Below are 23,156 nucleotides of genomic sequence, written 5' to 3'. Positions count from 1 at the left end.
TCAAGGTTCACTCATCTCTATTAATAAAGCAAACATATGCCAAATTTGTATATGTTGGCTTATGTCTATTTTTCCCCCCATTGCTCTCAGTGGGTAATGTATGAACCTAAAAAGGTACTTTTTTTTTTTTTAAGCCCTACTGCGCTGCCAGTATTTTTAGCCCGTATACCGGCCCCAGGACCAGGCATGCATTGAGGAACACAATAAAACAGTACTGTCGTTTTGGGGGTGTATACGGCAGTATAGATTCGCTTTAAAAGAGAAACAAGATCCCTTTGATCCCACGTCAATAGGCCTCTCGATAGCCAACCCCCCCTACTCTGTACTGATGAGGGACAATAACCCCGAAACAGCCGTCTACAGATGGATATTCTTCCCTTTTGGCCTGGCATATATATCTAGTCAATGTTCTAAGACTCCCAGATCGATTAAACACAGACACTGAAGAAATGTCATCTTTCCAAGGAGGTGTGAGATCTATTATGCATATCCTTTCTGCTGATAACAGAAAGCAGTGGATTATAATTAAAACACACACACACTTTGTTCCTACGCAAGATTTTAGAAAACCATTTATTAACAGTCACAGTACAAGTAAAATATGCATCCATCAAATCTGTCCAATAACCCTTAAAAACAAAAAGGGTTAAAAGATCCACTACTCTACAAGATTGTGAAAAAACAAACACGTTGTTCATCTACTTGCAGACTTCATACACTTTTTTACAAATTTGAAAATCACACATACACAAAAATATATACACACAGCTATTCACAGGAAACATCCTGAACTCTTACATAAAATGACATGTAAATATAAAAATCTGTAGCAAAGTTGTTTTTTTTGTTTTAACATTCATTGTTCAGTTTTTGTAGTTTACATAATGATTTAGATCATAAAACTACTAAAAACTTAAAAAGCCAAAAAAAAAACAACAAAAAAAAACCTACAAAGCTGCAGGTAAAGGGGTTCTCCAATTCCTAAAGGCACTGAACTCCTCCCCATTCCAGTGGCCCCTGTTGAACTATTGTAGTAGCCCCCCCCCCCCCCATTATCTGTGTAGGTGATGTGGCAGCCAGTCAGTCACTGTGCTCAGTGGTGGATATATTTTTATTAATTGGAAACCCCTTTAAAAAGGGTTATAGGAGATCAGAAAGTATTCTTAGCACCATTGTTCTCTACTGGGCCTTTTTTTCTAATCTCACAATAACCCTTTGAGGCACAGAATTACAGCATTGTATATTTAGAAGTTAGTAGTCCTATTACCTGCCAAGAAGTATATAATACTTCAGTGATTTATTTTGTAATATTCACTTATAATCAATAGGAATCAGCTGAAGAGGAGAAAACACACTGGATAAGCAATGTGCTCTTAAAAATAAGACGACTTAATAAAGCATCCTGAAAGGCGTAAAACAGCATGCTGCTGTCATGACTGTATCACCTTCTACATCTATATTTCATTTTAGAAATAAGATACATAAGGCTATATGAATAATCATTTACCAATATCTTGTACAAACAAAAAAACCCACACAAGAAAAAACACATGGCTGAATAGAAGTTCATTGATACAAAAAAAATTACACAGCATGTTATTGGGTCCCAGCAGATACTTGTGTTACAGAACTGCATTCTTTAGGGAATCTTAAAAGGAAGATAAGGATGTCTAATACATTAGGTTAAATTGCTCCTTGAATGCTTATAACTACAAACAGGAAGATCAAGATTATTATAAGTCATAGAAAAACACACATATTCACCTTAATCTTGCAAAAATGTCTGCTAATTGGCTCACTGGGGTATAAAGGCCTAAACTGTTTATAAGACACACAGGGGAAGAATCTATTGGGGTAGAAAAAAAAATGAACAACATGGCATCTTGTCATCTGACAGATTTAACAAATCTTAAACCAGAAAAAAAATATATATATACTCCAGATTAAAGAACATATCTGGTGCATCTTAATCCTGTGGTCTTTAAGACCGGTGAGTGAAATGTTGGTCTTAATCCCCCTCTTGTCCTTCTGGTGACCAGAAAAGCTCACGATTGCCAAAAGATCTCTGTGTTTACAGACGCCTACCATGTCTTATGGGTGACGGAATGATCAGTGGCAATGTCATTTACAGGCCTTGAGACTGGACAGGTAATGTGCCAGTCATGGTTTGAGACCAAGCATGAGAGGTCCTTAAAACTAGATATAAAAAGGTCTAGTGCTTGAATTAAAAACATTATCCTTAAACAGCTTATAAATACAGTAGTTATATGTACATTTTAAATCTTTGGGGGGGGGGGGGGTTCATCAATTGAAGAATGAAAACTCGACCATAGTTGCCAGTGACCTCTACTGAAAGTCTTAACATGGGACAAAAGAAAAAGCTGTCTTGTTATGTTCCCAGATTTTGGAATCCAGTTGCATTTATTGGCTTCTGTCGTAGTCGCTAACCATGCGCTTGATGTGGTTCAGTTTGGCTTTCAGCTGCTTGCAGTGGGTCCTCTTGTTCTTGTAATCAGAAGACTGAAAACAGTAAAATATATATTAGACAAACAGGATTTTTTTAAAAATTTAATTTATTATTTGTATTATTTAGGGCATTTATCCCAATACAGACATTAGATAAATGCAAACCTGCCTACTTGTTAAAGGAGACAGTGGTAACCTATCCATACAATAAGTTAATATTAAGATTAGTTGAGGTCTAACTGTTCTACAGATTGCCAGGGGTCATAGCAAAAGTGGCACAATACTGTGCCACCTCTCCTGCCAGCTCTTTCCTTGCTGCAGCATAGAGGATGGCCATCCATATGGCTGCCAAGAAAAAGCCGACACAGAGCTCTAGACACAGAACTTCCTAAGGCTGGAGCAAAAAACAGCTGAATTAAAAAAGAATGGGAAATAAAAAGGATTTATATGCCTCCCTCCTGCTGGATCCATTTCTGGTTTAAGGGTACAAACTTACTGGGCGGATCCGCAGCGGGTCCTGTACATTCTGTGGGCAGACAAACTTGCAGCAGGATGCACATCCCGCTGCAAGTTTGTCTGCAGTCCGCCCCGTTAACCCCCCGGCCGCATACATCACTGGGTCCCCGCTCCAGCTTGCTTCGGGGCTCCCGGTGTCTTCACGTCCCGCTCAGCCATTTAGTGCGCTGCGGCAGGGCAGCGCATTGATTGGCTGAGCGGGACGTGCCGGGAACCCCCGAAGCAAGCTGGAGTGGGGAGCCGGTGATGTATACGCTCCGGCAGCTGGGGGGTTAACGGGGCAGACTGTGAACAAACTCGCAGCGGGATGTGTATCCTGCTGAGAGTTTGTCTGCCCACAGACAGTACAGGGCAGGGATCCGCCCAGTGGTTTTGTACCCTTAACGTATATGTTGAAAAAGAAAAAAATGAAAACCCAGCCTAATACACACCATTAATGCTATACAACATGCTTACCGATTTAATATCCTTTAAGCGATTATATTCATCAGCAGCAGCCTGGAAGCAATAAGAAACATGGAGTATGAGTGCTAAAATTCAGTATACACATTTAACAGCAGTTTCATGTTCCCATGCTTTCTCTAGGCCAGGGATAGGGAATGATAGGAATTGTAGTTTTGCAAGAGCTGGAGGGTCAAGAGGTTCCCCATCCCTGTTCTAACCTATCGAGCACAAGTTCAAGTTGCTGTAGTTACATTTCTGCTTTGGGGGGGGGGGGGGGGGGGGGGTAAATGTCAAACAATTGTTTCCAAAAAGATGTGGCTTTTCCTGTGTTTGGCACTTTTCCCTAATAGCACATTGATGTGCCTTGTTTTAATATAAACTAATAAATTGAGAACTATCCCAATCTTGCACAATAAAGTGCAGAGCCTACCAACAGGGATATTACATGGATGAGACGTATGCCTGGTGGCATTCCACTCCAGCTCATAGAAAGGTGGTTCTGAGCAGGAGACTCCCTGTTTTATGATGGTTGTATGTACTAATAATAAATCACATGGAAAGGAGTGGTCATGAAGTTTTGTAAATCAGCTATTAGTACTGCATACATTAAGCTACATATAACCAAGACAGAGGCAAAAATGGCACATGTGACTATAACCAAGGCAGAACAATTTCCCCAACCAGTTTATGACAAGGGTCGGTGCTATTCAAACCAGAAAATATCAGGTTAATATTCCATAATAACTTTAATATACTGATGAAATGCCCAGGAGGAAGACTTTACAGAAAACGTAATTTAACCATAATCACAATGGGAGAAATTATAGACAAGTATCCTTAAAAGTAAACTACTCCCATCATACTGCATTGTAAACAGACCTTGTATGCCTGGCTTCCTTCTGGATGTTCATCCAGCTCTTGATCAAGCTGAGCCAGGGCTTTTGTGACATCCTCCAGCTCAGCTTGTAGCCTCTTGTATTCCTGCAACTCGGCATCAAACTCTCGCTTGTAGTCTTGTCTCTGCTGGACTGAAGTGATGGGAGGATATTCACTGTACAAAGAGACAGACGCGTTTATTGGTTTACTGAAACACAGGTCAAGACCTTAAAACTGTCCAAAACATTTTCCTATATGTGTTTAGCTGGTCCTGTTCTGCCTTCCAGGCTCTTATACTGAAGACAAGGAGACAGACCAGGGTGCTCTTAGGGTTTTGCATTTATGGGTTATTCCAACTAAAACCTATCCACAGGATATGGGATAAGTGTCAGTTCATTCCTTGTCTATTGAGCTGTTAAAGGAGGTAGTAGAGTACAGCATTCAGTCATCTTTGGCAGCACCATAAACAATAACAGAAGTAGTGGCATTCATGCACGACTCAAGGTCCCAGTGGTTGGAACCTCACAATTTAGAGGGGTTATCCAGCGCTACAAAAACATGGTCACTTTCTTCCAGAGACAGCACCACTCTTGTCTCCAGGTCAGGTGTGGTTTGCAATTAAACTCCATTCACTTCAAATGGAACCAAGTTGCAGAACCCCACCCAAACTGGAAACAAGAGTGGTGCTACAAAAAGGCCATGTTTTTGTAGCACTGGAAAACCCCTTTAACTCAAAGTGTACCTGGCATAAAAATCTTTTAACATGTCAAAAGTTTTGATCACTGTGAGAATGAGCCGGGAGAAGACAGCGCTAAGCGTTTTCCCTTCCGGGCTCTGTGGCATGTGGTGAGACGAGCTCCTAATGTAAGTCTATGAGCCCACCTTGTGTTACTGACAGAGGAGAGCAGACATGCTGCAGCGCAGTCTTCTCCCCGCTCGTTCTTGTGATCGGTGAAAGGTCTGAACAATCAGACCTGGACTGATGGAAACTTTTGACGTCATTTTTTTTTTTGATGGCAGATACACGTTAAAGCACTTATTCCCTATTATCAGGATAGTGTATAAGTTGGAATACAGTTTTAAAATAATGGTCTAGAAAGTAAAAAAAATGTAAGATATAAAATAATTAAACTAAAAGAAAAAGTTATGTAAGCACCTATAAAGCCAATTCTGCCTTGTGGAGGTTTCCTATTCTCACTTTACTTACCTATCCCAGTCATCATCTTCCAGTTCTTCACAAGACTCTCCTCCTGTTGTATAGTCTTCCTCATAGTCATTAGGAGATTGCCTGGGTTTACCTGGACGTTTTTTGTATGGCGCTTTTTTACTTGCGTCAGAGCTGCTGCTGTAAACATTTGGTGAGAAACCGGCTTCATTTTTCACTGGGTATGCATCTTCTTGAATTCTGATTAAGAAAGAATATGCATCAAAAACACATAGGAGAGGCGCCATTATAAAGGATATCATGTTCTGTACATTTCCGGTACCGAACTTTTTCTATGTTGGTTTACAACACAGACTGTTACAGAATACATATCCTAATCTAAACCTTTGCTACCTATGATCTCCTATTGTGCAATGTCATTTGTGGTTTTGCAATAACAGGTTAGAATAGATTTTTTATAAAAACTATACTGGCAAAACAAACTATGTATGCCATGTATGTAGATATTAATGTTTATTCTTGAATAAAATAGACTAAATAGAAAAAGGTGATATGTCCCTGCTATAAATGTAGCATGTAGCATGTAACAAGGAAAGAGACTGAAAGAATTCATGCCATATTATAATAATGGTAGTGCAATGCTATAGCAAATCATTGATATTGATCATCACTCAGCTACTAATCCAGATAGCTGTAAAAAGGTGCTAATACTCTTTACATGGTTAGTAAATAGTGATCACCCAACTCTCCCCAATAGATGATGTTCGGAAGAGAAGATGGCCGTTGGAGAGAAGGAAGGATCTTGCACGTTGGATTTTAACCTTTATTGTGGATAAGCCAATACCAAAGTAGTCTGGTTGTGACTTGCCCCTCTTCTCTCCATGGAGGACATGTAAATGATCAGCCATGCCAAACACTCACGTGTATAGAGATAGCTGGATCATTCATGCGGCCCTTTAATTCCACCACTTATTGGCAGAACCTCCCCTTCTACATATGAATAAGGATTTATTAACCTGTCAAAACAATCAGCCCACAAACTATTATTGAACGCCAGCTGATTGATGTGCTAATTGCACAAGGCAACATCAGTCTACAAAAGTTTCCAAAAATCATGTTTTTAAAAAGATAATTGTTGGAAAAATACAAGAGCCACAAATGCTATAAGAGATATTTATAGCCCAGTCTCATACTATACACACACACAGGGTGTGGAAACACAGGGCTGTAACACAACTTCCAACTCGTAAATAAATACGGCAATATACGACCTAGGAATTAAACTTACTGTTGTGATCTATAGCTGCGCTCGGAATAAGCTTGAAGACCATTCACACTTCTATGGTCCATAACAGATCCATTGACCTTCTCATTGTATTCTGACATGGCCGGCACCTGCTCAGGATCTGATGTCACATTCTTCACCTGTTTTCAGAGAAAGAAAATAAAGGAATACAGTCAAGAACACAGGAAATAAAAGTTAGAAGACCAATATGTTACCATAGACCCGAAAGCACGCGCGCACGTGCGCACACACACACACACAAATTCTCTGTGCTTGAAAAAAAAGCTGGTGACTAACAATTGGATTGTTGTTTAGCATGGTGCTTCTATAGACTTAATGCAAAATGGCCATTTTCTTTGCATTAAAAAGTAGTTTTTTTACAGAGTGGTTTTCAATTTCGTGTGGTCTTCTGAAAGAGGTTTTGCTGTGGCCAAAAATCTATAATGTTTTGTTGTATTCCTTTAAAAAAATGTATATATACACTTGGGATTGTCCAAATGGGACACATTTATATTTCCTTTTCTGGTTTACAGAAAGCAACATCTCAACCCAGAGATAAATTTAGATGGAATAATTTTTTTTGACCCTTTCATTGGTAGTGGCGCTCACATGCTCCAAGGAAGGAACCTTTAAATGCATGAGCTGCAGCCACTGACTGACAGCCTTCTTGAATATTGTGGACTCCTCCCCCCCTTTCAGCCAGCACAATGCGAGCGCCGCAATAAGTCTACATTTACCGCATTGAGAGCCTTCACCCATTAACAATGAAGAGGAAGGATATAGATTTCTAGTGACCGTTAAACTAGTATTACAATGCACATTTACACAAACTCAGCTGCAAACACAGACCATGTATTTGAACAGAGAAAGCCAGAAAAACTAGTCTCCACCATAATATAATATATAACTGGGGCAAAAACAGAAACAAAGCACAATGGCATACGGGACATGAATAGTGGTGTAGGATTTGCTAGAAACTATAGTGATTGCTAAGGGTGGCCATGATGATTTTTGAACAGTGGAGAGCATAAAACACAGACCTATGACAAGGGTTGGCCCTGAATCAAAAAGCAAAAATTACAAAGCACCTACAACAATGGTTAATGGCTTAGTACAAGAAAGATTCCCGAGCTAGCAGCCTTGCATAATGACAATCACTGACTGCAATGACAGGCCGAGGGGGGCTGACACCTCTAAAGGCGAAAGTAAGCAACTAGTGGGGGTAAGGAGCAGTATGAATAGCAGCTGGGGGGGGGGGGGGGGAATCGGGGTAGATTTGTATCACCACGTTAATATATGGCACTATAAAAACAAAAACAAACTAAATAATAAAATAACTTATCCCCAGACAACCTCTAACATGGCTGACATCCCCCTATGCCTGATCAGGAATGTTATCCAGACTCCTAACAGTTCCTGGTAAGGTTATCATACTAGTAATAACTTGACATAACATTTCAACTTATTATTGCTTGGAAACTGGGGATTTCTAGAAACTCTATCATATACTTGGCAACAAGCAAAACCTACAAACACTTCAAAGAGTTTCTCTTTACACCCACTGCTGAATTCTTTGGCAGCTATTAGATACATTTCAACTTACGCAAGTGAAACTATATGTACCAGACACCATATATCAAAAATGGACCACCTTACAAGATGAGGCCACCACTCCTCTATCACATAAACTTGCAAGGAGAATTTAATATACAACTAAAAAAATTAAAGTGTTCCTTTTTATAGTATTACTCACTGTGTGTATCACTGTACCACACACAAAGCAGTTTTCTGTTGCATACCATAGCTCCACCACCTTCCTGCATACCATAGCTCCACCACCTTCCTATTTACAAGTGCAAATTTACAAGATACCAATGACTTGTGTCGGCACAATTTAAAAAAAAAGCTATTGTTGATCAATTTCCTGCAGTCACTGGTAGTTATGGCTCAAAAATAAGCAACCTATAAAAGCAGAATAAAAGGAGAATTTTAGCAAAACTGGATTTGTTTTTTTTCTTTAATTTTTTAAACTTCGTCAGTGCTGGTAAATGACTGGTGACAATGATGGATATGGTTCCCTGCTGGAAGATTCTCAAGCTCTAAAGTCTTATTTAAATTCACTAAGACGGTACATAAGGCTGTTGTCTTCTGCATGAAGCCAGAATAAACAAGCTGACAAGGTAATGAAACTCCAGGCCCCTCCCAGAAACTGCAAACTCTCGTTGCAAACACTTCTGTCAGGAGACGTCACATCACATCACTAACAGAGAGCCACTAGAACAGCCTTATCTTCCTGCACATCTATACACGCGGAATGTTCACCTCTGCCCCGGGATATGCACAGAGTACCTGCACGCAGATACAGACCTACCATCATAAGATCAAGCCGCAGGACCCATCCCACTAGTATAAACATATAATGTTATCAGCCAGCTGTATCGCAGGTACAAATGCTTTGTGTGCGCTTCTATAAACCATGCTGACAAGCAAGTTCACCAGTAACCGATAAGACAAATACATGGTACCACATTCACTTTTTAATATAGAGATTATTAATATTAATATATAAAAAATATATATTATATATATACACACATACATATATATCTGCATGAATATTACATGGATCAATAGGGCCACTGGACGTGACTCCATGACTCTTACAACTATTATATCATCATACTCAAAATAGACCAATTGTCATTGTACAACATTACCTTTTCTATTATGGTAATCTTCTTTTCCTAAACCCAAAGCTCAACGAAAAATATACTCACATTTTACAGTTGTGCTAGTTTAGGTTAGATGTTTGTAAGTTGTGGTCCATGCTATCAACTATAGATATACCACTTGCAAACTAATGGTTCATTTACACAGAGATTATCGTTTAAATTTTCATATTATCATTTCATATTATTTCATTATAAATACATTGTATTTTTGTTGAAAGCTATGCATTGAAACTTTGACAAGGCAAATATAACACACACACACACACACACAAACATATGTATTCCATAAGAACAGAGATTCTCCATTGAAACCATAATGGTGCGTTCACACCTACAGGATCTGCAGCTGATTTTTTGCAGCAGATTTGATTTAAATAATTGAACAGCATCAAATCTGCTGCAGATCCTGTAGGTGTGAACGCACCCTAACTCAGTAAAGTCCCAGTAATCAGGCTATGCAAACAAAATACCTAACAAATCAAGGAATGAAAGTCTGCCCACAATCTGCTGAAAGACTGGTTATACTGGCAGCGGGGAATTAATATTGGCAATTACAGGGCAACCACAAAGAGCTAGTGCTTATTCTAAAGAGCTTGTCCATAAGGTTAATTATTTTTATTAAATTTATTTTTGGGAATCTGTCACATTGAAAATGCAGTCCCATCGGCAGGCAGCATATTATATAGCAGGAAGAGCTGAGCAGACTCAATAGAGGGACATTTATGAAGACCGGCGTACTCGTACACCAGTCTTAAATTAGGTGCTGCCCCCAGACACACACATTTTAGTGAATCCAGTCTGGGCGCAGAAATCTACACCTGCGAGCAGGCGCGGGAGGAGGGCTCGCCTCCTTTGCACCTTGTGGCAACCCAGCAGGCGTACACCAGGGGCACAAGAATAGTAAATGGCCCCCAAAGTCTTGTGGCGAAAGTAATTAATGTAAACATCTGTGCATTCTAGGACAAGTAGTCCTATTTGGTAACTGATAGCTATTTCTGTAGATCACCAAATAGGATGACCCACTTGACTACTTAACCCAGAGATTTGCATGAATAAATGACAACTTACCCTGACAACTTACCCTGCAACTGATCACGTGACACAAGTATAAATTCACTCAGCTCCTCCCACTCTATGCTGCCTGCAGACTGCAGTCCATGTGATAGTTTTCCTTTAAAATGTGGTTTTGAAACACAGGCCATGTATTTGCTAAGTCACTAGAAGCAGCAACAGTAAAATAGCAGTAAAATACCTCAGCTATTAGATTGGCTGAGCAGGCACTTACTTTTTTCTAAAAATATCTATCCCAGCAAACAACCCCTTTAAAAGTTTGGGGTAGCCTTCTTGCTGAAGCTTTGACTCTGCTAATAGCCTAGGAAACTGGGACGTTTCCCAGGACTGGATCCAGCTTCTCCCAGCCCCCGGGGAGGAGTGGCAGTGGGTTAAAAGCAGCCGGTTGATTACTGAAAATTCGCTCATCTCTAATATGGACCATTGGTAACAACGGTCTCCAACAGACTCATTGACTTCTATGGGGAAATGTTCTAAGCATATTAAAATATTTCAAAAAAAATTTCTCCATAAACTATAAAAGGAGCCTGTCTCCTGCAAACAGTGAGATAGGACGACAGAAACAGGATGTCAAGCAATTCCTCTACTTATAACTCACTTTCCAGAAACCAGATGCAAACAAAACTTGGAAAAGTATAGACAACATGGTCAAACTTTTATATAAATGACCACAAACATAAAAGCATGACTGAAATAAGTTTCTGATGATACATTCCCTTTAAACGATTATTTATGTAATTCTCAGAGGCCCCAAACCAGAGCTTAGCCAATTGCTATAACAGGTCATCTGTTCTTGTATAACAGTCATACAACGTCACTGTTCTGCTCTTACCCATTCCTCCACATTGGGATCTCCCTCTTCCATGGTCTTGTTTTTCTTCCATAAAATGTTTGCCTTCCCATAGTTGTTGATCTTTCTCCTTGTTTTCACAGAAAAGAATATAATAATGGCAAATGCTACAACTATGAGGAACCCCAGGACAATGGCAATAGCCTAGAAAGAGAAAACAGATTTTACATTTTTGTTTGTATTGTTGGTCTCACATTTCCATTCATAGGATACATGGTATTATAGATCCAGACGAGATGAACAGTAACTTTTTATATAGCTTGCCATATTTCAGCTTCATGTCTTGCATTTATACACATCATGTACCCTTGGACTAGCGAGATGACGTGTTCTGGTTCAAGAACTGCTTACACTGTTAGGCTATGTGCAGACTAGGAATGCACGATGCACCGAAATATCGATACTACTATCGATATTTCGGGCAAAAAAACGGTTCGATACCAGGATTTCCTGGTATCGAAACTTTGTTAATTAGCATTATAGCGCAGTTTAACAAATTATAGAGCAGAGAACACGGCCGGCGGCTATCTGAGCGCCGGCCGTGTTCTCTGTGTGCCGCCCCCTGCTCCCACCTGTCACTTCCTCCGCGCTCTCTCTCCCTCCGTTCCCGGCGGCGCCAATTTCAAATAGCCGGCACATAGCAATTGCTAGTGCCGGCTGTGTAACTCTGTAGATGCCGCTGTCACACTGACAGCGGCATTAACCCCTCCTGAGCCGCTCCGTATGCTGCAGGGGTCGGCTACTGTGTGTAGCTGAAGACGGAGAGCGGGGGTCGGGGAGAGGAGGACGGAGGAGAAGGCTGGAGGTGAGGAGGCTGAAGAGGGAGAGCGGGCGGTCCGGGAGAGAGGAGGACGGAGGAGAAGGGAGAGGAGGTGAGGAGGCTGAAGAGGGAGAGCGGGTGTCGGGGAGAGGAGGACGGAGGAGATGCGGCCACTCCATCTGGCTGCACTGTGAGGTGGGGGCCGCAGGACTGTGAGGAGGAGCGGCCAGGGCCCTCAGATAACTCCCGGGCAGACATCAGTGGGGGATGACCAGGAGGTCGGCCGTGCTCTGATGGGGGAGGGGGGCTGTAACCTGCAGATTACCCTGCCGCCCAGATCCTGGTCACCAAGCCCTGGAAGCACGAAATGTGCAACTACAACCCTCATCATCCCAATAGCTGAACTGTGTGTGTTACATGACTACAGCCCTCATCATCCCAATAGCTGAAGTTTGTGTTACATGACTACAGCCCCCACCATCCCCTTGATAGCTGAAGTGTGTTACATGACTACAGCCCCCACCATCCCCTTGATAGCTGAAGTGTGTGTTACATGACTACAGCCCCCACCATCCCCCTGGTAGCTGAAGTGTGTGTTACATGACTACAGCCCCCACCATCCCCCTGGAAGCTGAAGTGTGTGTTACATGACTACAGCCCCCACCATCCCCCTGGAAGCTGAAGTGTGTGTTACATGACTACAGCCCCCACCATCCTCCTGGTAGCTGAAGCGTGTGTTACATGACTACAGCCCCCACCATCCTCCTGGTAGCTGAAGTGTGTGTTACATTACTACAGCCCCCAGCATCCCCCTGGTAGCTGAAGTGTGTGCTACATAACTACAGCCCCCACCATCCTCCTGGTAGCTGAAGTGTGTGTTACATGACTACAGCCCCCACCATCCCCTTGATAGCTTGTGTGTGTTACATGACTACAACTCCCATCATCCCCAGCTAGCTAGTGTTTCAATTTCTATTCTTGTGAGGGTTTTTTATGTAATTTATTCAGTATCGAATTGGTATCGAGCATTGAAAAAAAAAAGTTGGTATTGGTATCGAACTCAAAATTCTGGTATCGTGACAACACTAGTGCAGACTATGTATTAGACCGGCCGTTCCGAGACCCGGCCAGGTCACGGAAGGACCGGTCTCTTAAAAGATTATCCCGACCGGTATGGCAGTACCGGGCGGAAGATCATTGCAGCCGCAGAGTTCTGATGCAGGCGCATCAGTACGCGTCCGCATCAGAACTCCCCACGGCACACTATGGAGCGTGCGGCCTGAGCCGCTCGCTCCATAGTATGCACTGGTAGGGTTTTCTGCGGCCGCTATTCAATGAATAACGGCCACAGAAAACTGACATGTCAGTTGTTTGCAGTGTATACCATGTGTATACGCTCCGGACGGAATCCCATAGACTGAGAGGTAACGTATATTTTTGTAAAGTTATGGCCGTTGTACAACGGACGTGATTTCACAAAAATATACGTTGTGTGAACATAGCCTTAGAAAGAGGTTAGGAAAAGTAAACACATGGTACTTTTCATATGTGTCTATGCTTCCAGAACGTAGGACAATGCTTTTATTCTCCAGTGCCATTAGTCACGGAGCTTCTTTAAAGGGGTTGTCCAGTGTGGGGGCACTTTTTTGGGGGGACCGGGGAGGAGGCGGCTGAAATAAAAGACGTCCACTCACCTCCCCGGTTCCCGGCTCACTCATCGCGGCGCTCCGGTCCCCGGTACCCGGCTGCTTCCGGGTGTCTGACGCCGCCCGAGACGCTACGTCTCAGGGCCGCTCAGCCACTCAGTGAAGGAGGCGGGATCCGAGCGGATTTCACACGGATCCCGCCTCCTGAGACGTAGCATCTTGGGCGGCGTCAGACACCCGGAAGCGGCCGGGTACCGGGACCGGAGCGCCGCGATGAGTGAGCCGCCGCTGGAACCGGGGAGGTGAGTGGACATCTTTTATTTCAGCCACCTCCTCCTCGGTCCCCCCCAAAAAGTGCCCCCACACTGGACAACACCTTTAAGCCCTTAACTGCTTAGGGCTGTAACACCTGATTTCCCCTCCTCTAACTGACCCTGCTTGGGACTTTTTGCAGGCTGTCAAGCAAGCAGGGGATAATGATGGGATAAGGAGTGAGAAATCATTCCAGCTTGCAGCAGTTTAGCCCTATGGAAAGCTACAGACGCTTTGCACAGGAGAATAAAGGCATTTTTCAATGTTCTGAAAGCACAGCTGGATATATCAAAAGGTATCATGTGTCTACTTTACTAAAGAGCTATCAAACAGTGTCAGCAGTTTGGAACCTAAAAGATTCACTTTACAAGGGACTCTGTCAGCTTTAATTCAGGTTCCAAACTGTGGACGCTGTTAGATAGTCGTTAGGACAAGGAGACATATTTACTATACCCATCTGTGCTTCCAGGATGTAGAAAAATGTCTTTATTCTATCGCACAGAGAGTCAAAGAGGCTTTTCCAAGCTCCTGAATAGCTGCAATCTGGAAGCTTTCGCTCTCCCCCTCCCCTGCTTGATTGACAGCAGGAGGCAGAGTCCCAAGAAGGGTCAGGAATGGGAAGGGGGAGTAAGGAGGTGTTACAGGTTGGTGCAATTCAGGAGCTTAGGAAAGCCTTTGACTCTTTTTACTATAGAATACAAGCATTTTCTGTGTTACAGAAGCAAAGATACCATGTGTCTCTCTGATCTAACAGCTATCAAAAAGTTTAAGCACTTTGGAATGATAATTGCAGCTGACAGATTCCCTTGAAGCCTATACTGGTGCTGGAGAAGTTCTACATGTCTCTGATCAGGGACACTCTGTACTACATGTAATGTATAGATTGAATGGAAGGCCAAAAATAAGGGGTAAAACAAATTCCTTTTACCAGGAAACAGCTGTTAAACATTTACAAAAGTCAGTGCTTGGCACAAGTGACCTTTTTTTTTTTTTTTTTTTGCCAAAACCATTGATCAATTCCTCCTATACAGTAGCTTATGTTGGTTCTGCACCAAATGTATCATGTAATCTTTGGTATCTTGACACTTAGATGGCCCCCACTGGTTATCACTGTTGCCTTGCATTTCTGGGGTCCTAGGTTCAAATCTGACCAAGGCAACATCTTCAAGGAGTTTGAGGAAACTGGAAACCCTTACAAAAAGAAAAGAATTCCAGCAGCACAACATCCTTCTTAAAGGCTGCGTCAGCAAGTACATGAATGCATTGTTGAAGAATATCCTGGAAATGCAGAACAATTGTAACAGCTGCAATATCCTCATTCACTCACCAACTCTACAATACATTGTAATCAGCTAACTGGTAAACAAAACTACAAAAGGAAGCTATCCCTTTATAACAGTATCAAGTGGTTACTACCAGTATGCTACCACAGAACACCGCATATGGATAAGTCACCAATCCCCATATCAGGCACAGATATTCTTACCTCTTGTGGTTCCACCACACAGTAATGGTAGAGATACTGGTTTACAAACACTCCAGTAGTTACAGGTGCATAGAACTGGTTACATATGGATAAAATCTGATTGTAGAAGGCTGATCCAGATGCTTGGGCTACAGGATTTACACCCATGATATAGACGATTGTAGCAATGAAGACCAGTCCCCCCATGATTCCGCTGACAATAATGACGATCAGGTAGAATCTTCTAGTGGTGGATGTCTGTGTCCTTGTTACAGTCATTACAAAAATCACCATACCGCATATAAAGCAAAAGGCAGCCATCGCAAGAATGAACCCTTTAGCTGCACGGGGGTCGGTGTAATTTCCTCCATAAGCAAAGCCAAGGCCGTACGAAGATCCTCCAAAACCATAGCTATTGTATGCACCAGAACCACCATATCCTCCTCCCCCGAAGCCATATCCCATAGACTGTCCACTCATATCCAAGTCCCATGGTAATGTGGAGGCTACACAGGCAAAGATTCCCACACACATGACAACAATGAGGATGGCCATTATCCTGATGATCCCTGGTGGAGAACTCCATTTGTAGAAGTGCTGGATTTCATCCTCTGCATAATAGGAGTATGCAGGCTGTGACTGCATTTTCCCTCCATACATGTCCTGACTGGGGGCATAAATAGATGGTTTGCTGCAAGAAAACAAACATTGAGTTATTACAGGAAAAGAAATTAAAAGTGGATGTAAAAAAAAAAAAAAAAAAATCACAGAACCCCTAATCCATTTCAATGTCATTCACTAGTCTACTGTCATTAAGGAACAGCGATCATTCTGATCATAATGGAGGCACTACATGCCCGACACAGCAACATGAAAGGTCTCGTTTGCTGCCTCTAACCTGTGCAGCCTGATAAATAAGTCATGTGTGGATCAGGACACATTTGTTCTCCAGCGCAGCATGGTTGACATGACAAAAGAAACCGTACACTTCAGAAAGCAGAGATGTTGAAAATAAACCAGTCTTTGAGTGTCCTCTTATCTGAGGTTCACTAGAGCTACTAAGGAAAAAGGATATCTGATGCCAAATCACATGTGTATATGTTCCTGGAGGTTCCCATGCAAGGTAAGGGTAGTGATCATCTGGACACTTCCTAGCAATCCTGTAAAAGAATGGGGCACAACCTGCGGCCCTGGTTGTAGTTCCGCAACCACATGGAGGGCCCCACTGTTATACAGGATTGAAGAATGTGTGCCCCTCCGGCCGTTGCAAGAATACAAATTCCTATCAATGCCTGGATACCCTCTGGTTGTCTAGGCATGATGGGAATTGTAGAGCTGTAGTATTGGCCCCACTGCAGTAGAAGAACAACGCAGACACAATCCACCCCTCCCTGAGGAGTAGTTGCTATCTGGAAACAATAAGATAAATGGGATACGTGTTATTTCTAGTATTGAATAGTCAAAGGGTAAATAAATAATTAAAAAAAAATCCTGCACAACTGAGTCCTACCACTATAAGAACAGGACTGAAAACAACTACATGTGCACAGCCATTTATCTCTGCATAATAGGCTGGTTCCCAGACTAAGTTTGCCTAACTTATCAGTGTTTACTCGGTAAAGCAGCAAAGTAGATACGTACTACTCATCTGGCCGATAAGGCGGTGGACTTTCAAATGGCCTGGAAGACATTTCGGCAAGCAGGAACGATGGTCACAGAAGGAACCTGGGTTTACAAAAAGAAAAATAGTAGTAAGTGACTTCACATAGCACTGCACATCACAGAAGATATGTGGAGACTAACTCAATCTCCAAACTGCAACAGGTTTATAACCTACCCCAAAGTAAGGGGTGGACACATGCAAATCATTGCTGTCAACTTTGTGTCCACCACCAGTATTGGCAGAAATACAGCTGAGATTTTTTTCAACACCCCTCCCCCGCCCCTTTGCACAGTAGGGCATCAAGGTTCATCAATGCAAAACAAAACTCATTCTAAGCGATATTATGGAAGCTAAATCTGGAAGTGTAGTTACCAAATGTAGTTTATGATATAGTATATTGATGAGACTACATAGAAATCTCTATTTCACAGTAGTAATACTATATAAGAGTCTCCGTAAGGAGCTTTCTGTTCATCCCAACGCACCATAAACCTTCTGGGTCTCCAGGTTGAACTAAACTTACAGGACATACAGGAGACTCAAGACAGGAAAAAAGGAACAGAAAACATTGTGTTCTTATCTTAACCAAGATCTGAAAAGGTCTAATGACATTTTTTATTTAGTATATGGGCAACAATAGCCTGACTATACAGAGAGTCACTGCAGTATAATATTAGAAACAAACTACATCCCAAACTAGTAAAAGGTCTTAACAACTGTTATGAGTGCACAGCAGCACTATTGTTCCAAGTAATAACTATAAGCTCCTTGTGACTTGGAAATTACTACCTCTCCAAAATTAGACCGTACCTTCAGAATGAATCTGGCTGGAACAATAAGCCATTTTAATATTCCAAATTAAGTTCGATTTCATTGGACTTAACAAAAAATATTATTAAAATCTTACAAAAGGTTATTCTTATATCAAGCATATTTTTTTTAAAATATAGTAAATCAAAACATGTCTGACACTTGTGTCCTATCACAGCCCAGTATTACCTTATGCAGCAATATGTGATATAGCATCACTTCCATGGATTACACCAGATAGAACATTAACCTATGGGTGCCATGATTTTATGGCTAACTGCTGGTCATCTTTTCTTGGACGACTAGTAGTATTTACTAACCACTACATAACACAAGACCTGTCACTTTTGAAGATGCTCTGACCCAGTTGTCTCTTTTGAAGATGCTCTGACCCAGTCTTTCATATCCTTAGGATTCCTGATTTTTTTTTCTACTTCCAAAACATCAACCTTCACCTGATGGTATGGCCAAGGAGATCACTCTCCTCAGCTTGTAAAGCTGGACTGAACATTCCACATCAGATGAGATGTCAGAAAGAGTTTGCCAAGAATATATGTGCCACTGTAAAGAATAAATGTGCCACGTGAAGTGACATAATGCCTAAACTTACAAAGTATCTGTATACTATCTTGCTATGTGAACTGTTTGATTGAGTTCACTATTACTAGAGACACTACTACTGAGTTGATGCCACTACTACTGTGTAGGATACAAAGTGGCCAGCAGACACAAGATGCTCTGTTCTAGGGGCATCAGGGTAGGAAGTTTGTGTACATTGTGGGGAATGGCTGGGGAGAGGAAAACTGAGGCACCAAAGACTTCTGGACAGAAGAATCTATAGAGGCAAATTAAAGATGGGGGTCTCCATGGTGGTCTAGGCTGAAAGATTAGAAAAGTAAAATGATCAGCAAAGTCCTTACCTGTGGTTACTGGATGTCACTGCACTGTGAAACCCCTGTGTACCCTATAGGATGGTAAGTTTTCTGTATAGTGTTTATTATTTCGTCTCTATGCAGTGGTAATATGTGGTCCTGGAGGTATTATTAGGTTACAGATTACAGTGTAGAGCTAATATGTAGTCACGATGTGGTGCTATTATCTGCTCCCTGTATAGAGGTATTGTATGGTAACCGTATAACTATTATTTACATGCTCAGACTCTGCTCTACTGTACACAGTGTCCTGCATTTACTTATTTTTGCTTGTTTTCACCTGCAGAGGGGCAAGCTTGCTTTGTCCTCCTTCCCGTGTTCACTAATATTGTAGCATACATTTTGCTTAGAGTACAGAGACTGTACTACTCGGTTAGTACATTTGGGCCAGTGTGTCCTAGTGCTGGAATAGAATACTTGCCGACAAAAACTACTACTACTACAACAAGTATTCTCTCCTGGTACAGCAGGGCTAGGATAGACTGTATGTTAAAGGGGTTATCCAACGCTACAAAAACATGGCCACTTTTCCCTCTCTAGTCTCCAGTTCAGGTGTGGTTTGCAATTAAGCTCCATTTACTTCAATGGAACTGAGTCCCAAACTCCACCCAATCTAGAGACAAGAGAGGGGGAAAGTGGCCATGTTTCTGTAGCGCTGGATAACCCCTTCAAAGTAGACTTGCTGAGCCAAGGTGGTAGCTGCTGGTATTTAGAGAGAAAGGATGCCTGTCTCCTTTCCAAAAGAGTTATCTGGGGTAGGAACTTTCCAGGTAAGTAATTATGGTACCTCCTTTTTGTGGTACAATGCTTATTTCCAAAGCATTCTTATTACCCTACATTCACTTTAACAGTCCCCAGAACATGAGCGATGAGCGGCCTCTGCTTGATTAGGTCATGCGAGGGGTATGTTTGTGGATAAGCAGCTGAAGAATGGGCGGCAGAGGAGACTGGGCAGTCACAGGAACCATATCCCTCTGATATGTTATATTTGGTAGAAACAACAGGACTGCAAACACTAGTCACAAAAATCGATACATAATAGAAAATACAGACATTATGGTTGGAGAACAACATGCAGGTGTTTAACACCATAGTCAGCTCTAAGACAATAGACATAAAAATAGCTTCCTAGAGAAGTTAGTGAAAGCAATATTCAGCGGCACACATGACATTCCTTAAGGAACACACCAAGGATCCTGCTGCGATCGCCAGAGCCAAGTCTCTAAAGAGCTATGTGAATGTTACACTTGAAGGAAGAAGGAGAGGCCTCCTCGCAGGGAGTTTCCCCACATCAAATGCCTTTCCTGAGCCAACTTTCAGGCTGACATTGTTTCATGGAAGTTAACAGTTTTGCTACAGAAAGTCAAAGTTGCATTTTTATAGTAAATTGGTAGGGATGTACCATGCTGTATAAGTCAGCCACCATCTCTCCCATACACCATCACAAGATCAACGGGATTACCATCCAAAAGGAATTACACTGCCTGACTGCAAACAATGGAATTTTACAATGACAGCTTTATTATAAGGTGCCAAAACCTAGAAACACAGGACCGTAAGGTAGTTTTATGAGGAACAAGTTTCTTATGAGTTTGAAAGAAAACAAAAGCAAAAAAAAAAAAAAAAGCAGGTATATGTGACTCGTAAACCTTCCCGGGGCCATAAAATCCCTATTGCAACAGTTTCTATGGGGCAAATGACGTTTTGTCAGTACAGGACATTCAGTTCAAAGTTCAGTCAATGCAGCATGAGCGACTGTATCCTGAGACCATGTGATACCATGTATTATCTATAAACTGCATTGTCTACTTCTATGTGTATAGAATACCTATAAATCAGGGGTAGGGAACCTTGGCCTCCCAGCCGTTGCAAAACTGCAACTCCCATCATTGCCGGGGCAGCCAAACTTTAGCATGACATCTTTACTGCAAGGATAAGTGTACATCGAAGAAATTTAAATCCACAGCAGACGTCAACACCAGCCATGTGGATGAGATCGGAACAATTCTCATTTACATGCTGTGGAATTATTCCACATGGAAATTAACCTACAGCCAATTTCCACTCCTTTAAATGTAGATGGGTCTAACCCACAGCATAATCCATATGTTATCCAATCTGGGATAATATGTGCATGTACCCTAGAAGGGTCACCTCTTATGCTGTTGTATTCTGGGATGCAGTGGCCAAAATACTCAGCAGCGTGAATGTGCCCCTTGTTCTTGGGATCAGTGAAGGCCTTAGGACTGGAAACTCTAGTGATCATTTGTCTCGGTGATGACAAGCACATTACTATAATGTAAATTTCACCTAGAACTACGCTGTACAAACAGTAACAAAAAGAAATTGACCAAATCCTAAAAAGAAAATCAAAAAAACTAAAGACATGTTGTAGCAACAGGTCCCACCCAGACCCCCACTGACTGCTATAGCATGGAGGGGGATTGGGAGAAGCACTGGGCTGCAGCCAATAAAAACTTTTGACATTTCAAGTTTCATTTGAAGTGACGGTACCCACTTAAAGTCACCATATTAATAGGACTAATGTTGGCTGAATCTGACAATTTTGACCAGCTATTTTTATGTGTTTGGTGGCCATGTGACAGCAAATATTGAGAGGGGGGGTCTCATTTGGTCTATTCCAATACACCAAATCCTTTTGATCATGAAATATGTTACCACCAAATGTGTATGACAAGGGCCCTTACTCCTCTCTCCCCATGGAGACTGTATTCCTGTAATATTTCCTGATAACAGAGGATGATGGTGCAGGAAAACACTTATGTATGCAGGATAAGATTGTCGGCAACAAAAGACCACTGGGTCCATCTTTTAGTATTTCCCTTCTTATTATCTTAGGATAGATATGTTTATCCCAGGCAGGTTTACATTCAGTTATTGTAGATTTATCAACCACGTCTGCTGGAAATTAGTTCCAAGAATCTACACTCTTTCAGTAAAGTAATATTTTCTCACGTTGCTTCTGATCTTTCCCCTAACTAACCTCTCACTGTGTCCTCTTGTTCATCATGATATGACTTTCACCAACCATCACATACGGCCATACTCCTGGGAGACCATCAGACGGGTAGTGAGTGAGACAAAACAACAACTCCCATCTTACACAGACACATATGGCAGTGGCCTCCTCTCCTGTGAATTCAGTTGTCTCATTTTCTATTAGAGCCTATTCACACACAGGCTTGTCGCAGACATCCCGTAGAGACATATCCCCCATACGCACTGATATCAGATGGTGAATATCATATTTCTCTTAGACTGAACAATAATCCTATACCGGTCACAATGAGGACCCTGTCCCTCCAGTCCTTACATACAGGACTGATCTGTGTCTATGGCGGCTGTACAGCAGCACCAGACAATAGAGCTATGGGCTCCCCCCAAGGAAAGGCTCCACTGCCCGCATCAGCCCCCAGCTTTGGCAAGAAACATGTACTTTGTATCAAAACACAGACTATACGTATACAGTAATGTGACCAAGAGCACAGGTGCACTAAGAATAATGTGTATGTGTGTGTATATATATATATATATATATATATATATATATATATATATATATATATATAGCACTTATATACAATATTTGCTATACCAGGTAACAAAACAATGTGACAAACACAACACTGAGACCTCCCCAGAGCTGATCCTGCATCTCCTGGATGCTGGGAGTTGTAGTCCCACCAGAAATACAAAGTTACAGGTAGATCTCCTATGGTGACCAGGTGTGACAAGCAGCAGGAGAGACTTCTCACCTCTGTCGGCAGCTGAAGGTCTCCTCAATGTCCGCGCTATGGAGTAACTTTCCTGAGCGGGCGCAGCGCTGCGTCTTCTGACCCGGAGTTGTCGCAGGAGCCGTGGGGCGCGCACTTAGCCCGGCCTCCCTATACTCCGAGCTCTCCCCTCCCCCGCACCCCGGGGAGACGGGCGTGGCCGCCGACCTCATACACCTGAAACTCGGCAGAACTGGTTTGGCCGCTGCAGGCTCCGCCACTCTCGGCAGGGACCGGTTTCTTGGCCGCGCAGTTTCTGCTGTGTGTGACTGGAGTCCTGTGTGCTGGCGGCCAGGCTGCGGGACACCTAGGTGAGGGCAGGTGTAGGGGGCGCAGCAGGTGGGCGACCTATGGACTCCAGTGTGAGGG

The 23,156-nt window shown here is 42.3% G+C and overlaps 1 protein-coding gene across 1 annotated transcript; it reads right to left on the bottom strand.

The window, feature by feature from the left end:
• Window positions 1-542: 542 nt before the first annotated feature.
• OCLN (occludin) lies at window positions 543-22,905 on the bottom strand. Its single transcript, XM_069962837.1, has 9 exons — window positions 22,770-22,905; window positions 17,230-17,313; window positions 15,610-16,279; window positions 11,388-11,549; window positions 6,756-6,892; window positions 5,510-5,707; window positions 4,306-4,477; window positions 3,439-3,480; window positions 543-2,520 (listed from the first exon to the last, which is right to left on the bottom strand). Exons 2-9 carry the CDS (start codon window positions 17,277-17,279, stop codon window positions 2,422-2,424), a joined length of 1,530 nt encoding a protein of 509 aa, XP_069818938.1. The 5' UTR covers window positions 17,280-17,313; window positions 22,770-22,905; the 3' UTR covers window positions 543-2,421.
• Window positions 22,906-23,156: the final 251 nt, after the last annotated feature.

Source organism: Dendropsophus ebraccatus, chromosome 3, assembly GCF_027789765.1.
Source record: "Dendropsophus ebraccatus isolate aDenEbr1 chromosome 3, aDenEbr1.pat, whole genome shotgun sequence".
NCBI lineage: Eukaryota > Metazoa > Chordata > Amphibia > Anura > Hylidae > Dendropsophus > Dendropsophus ebraccatus.
Note: the sequence above shows the minus strand (reverse complement) of the source record. Positions and strands in the feature narration are given on the sequence as shown.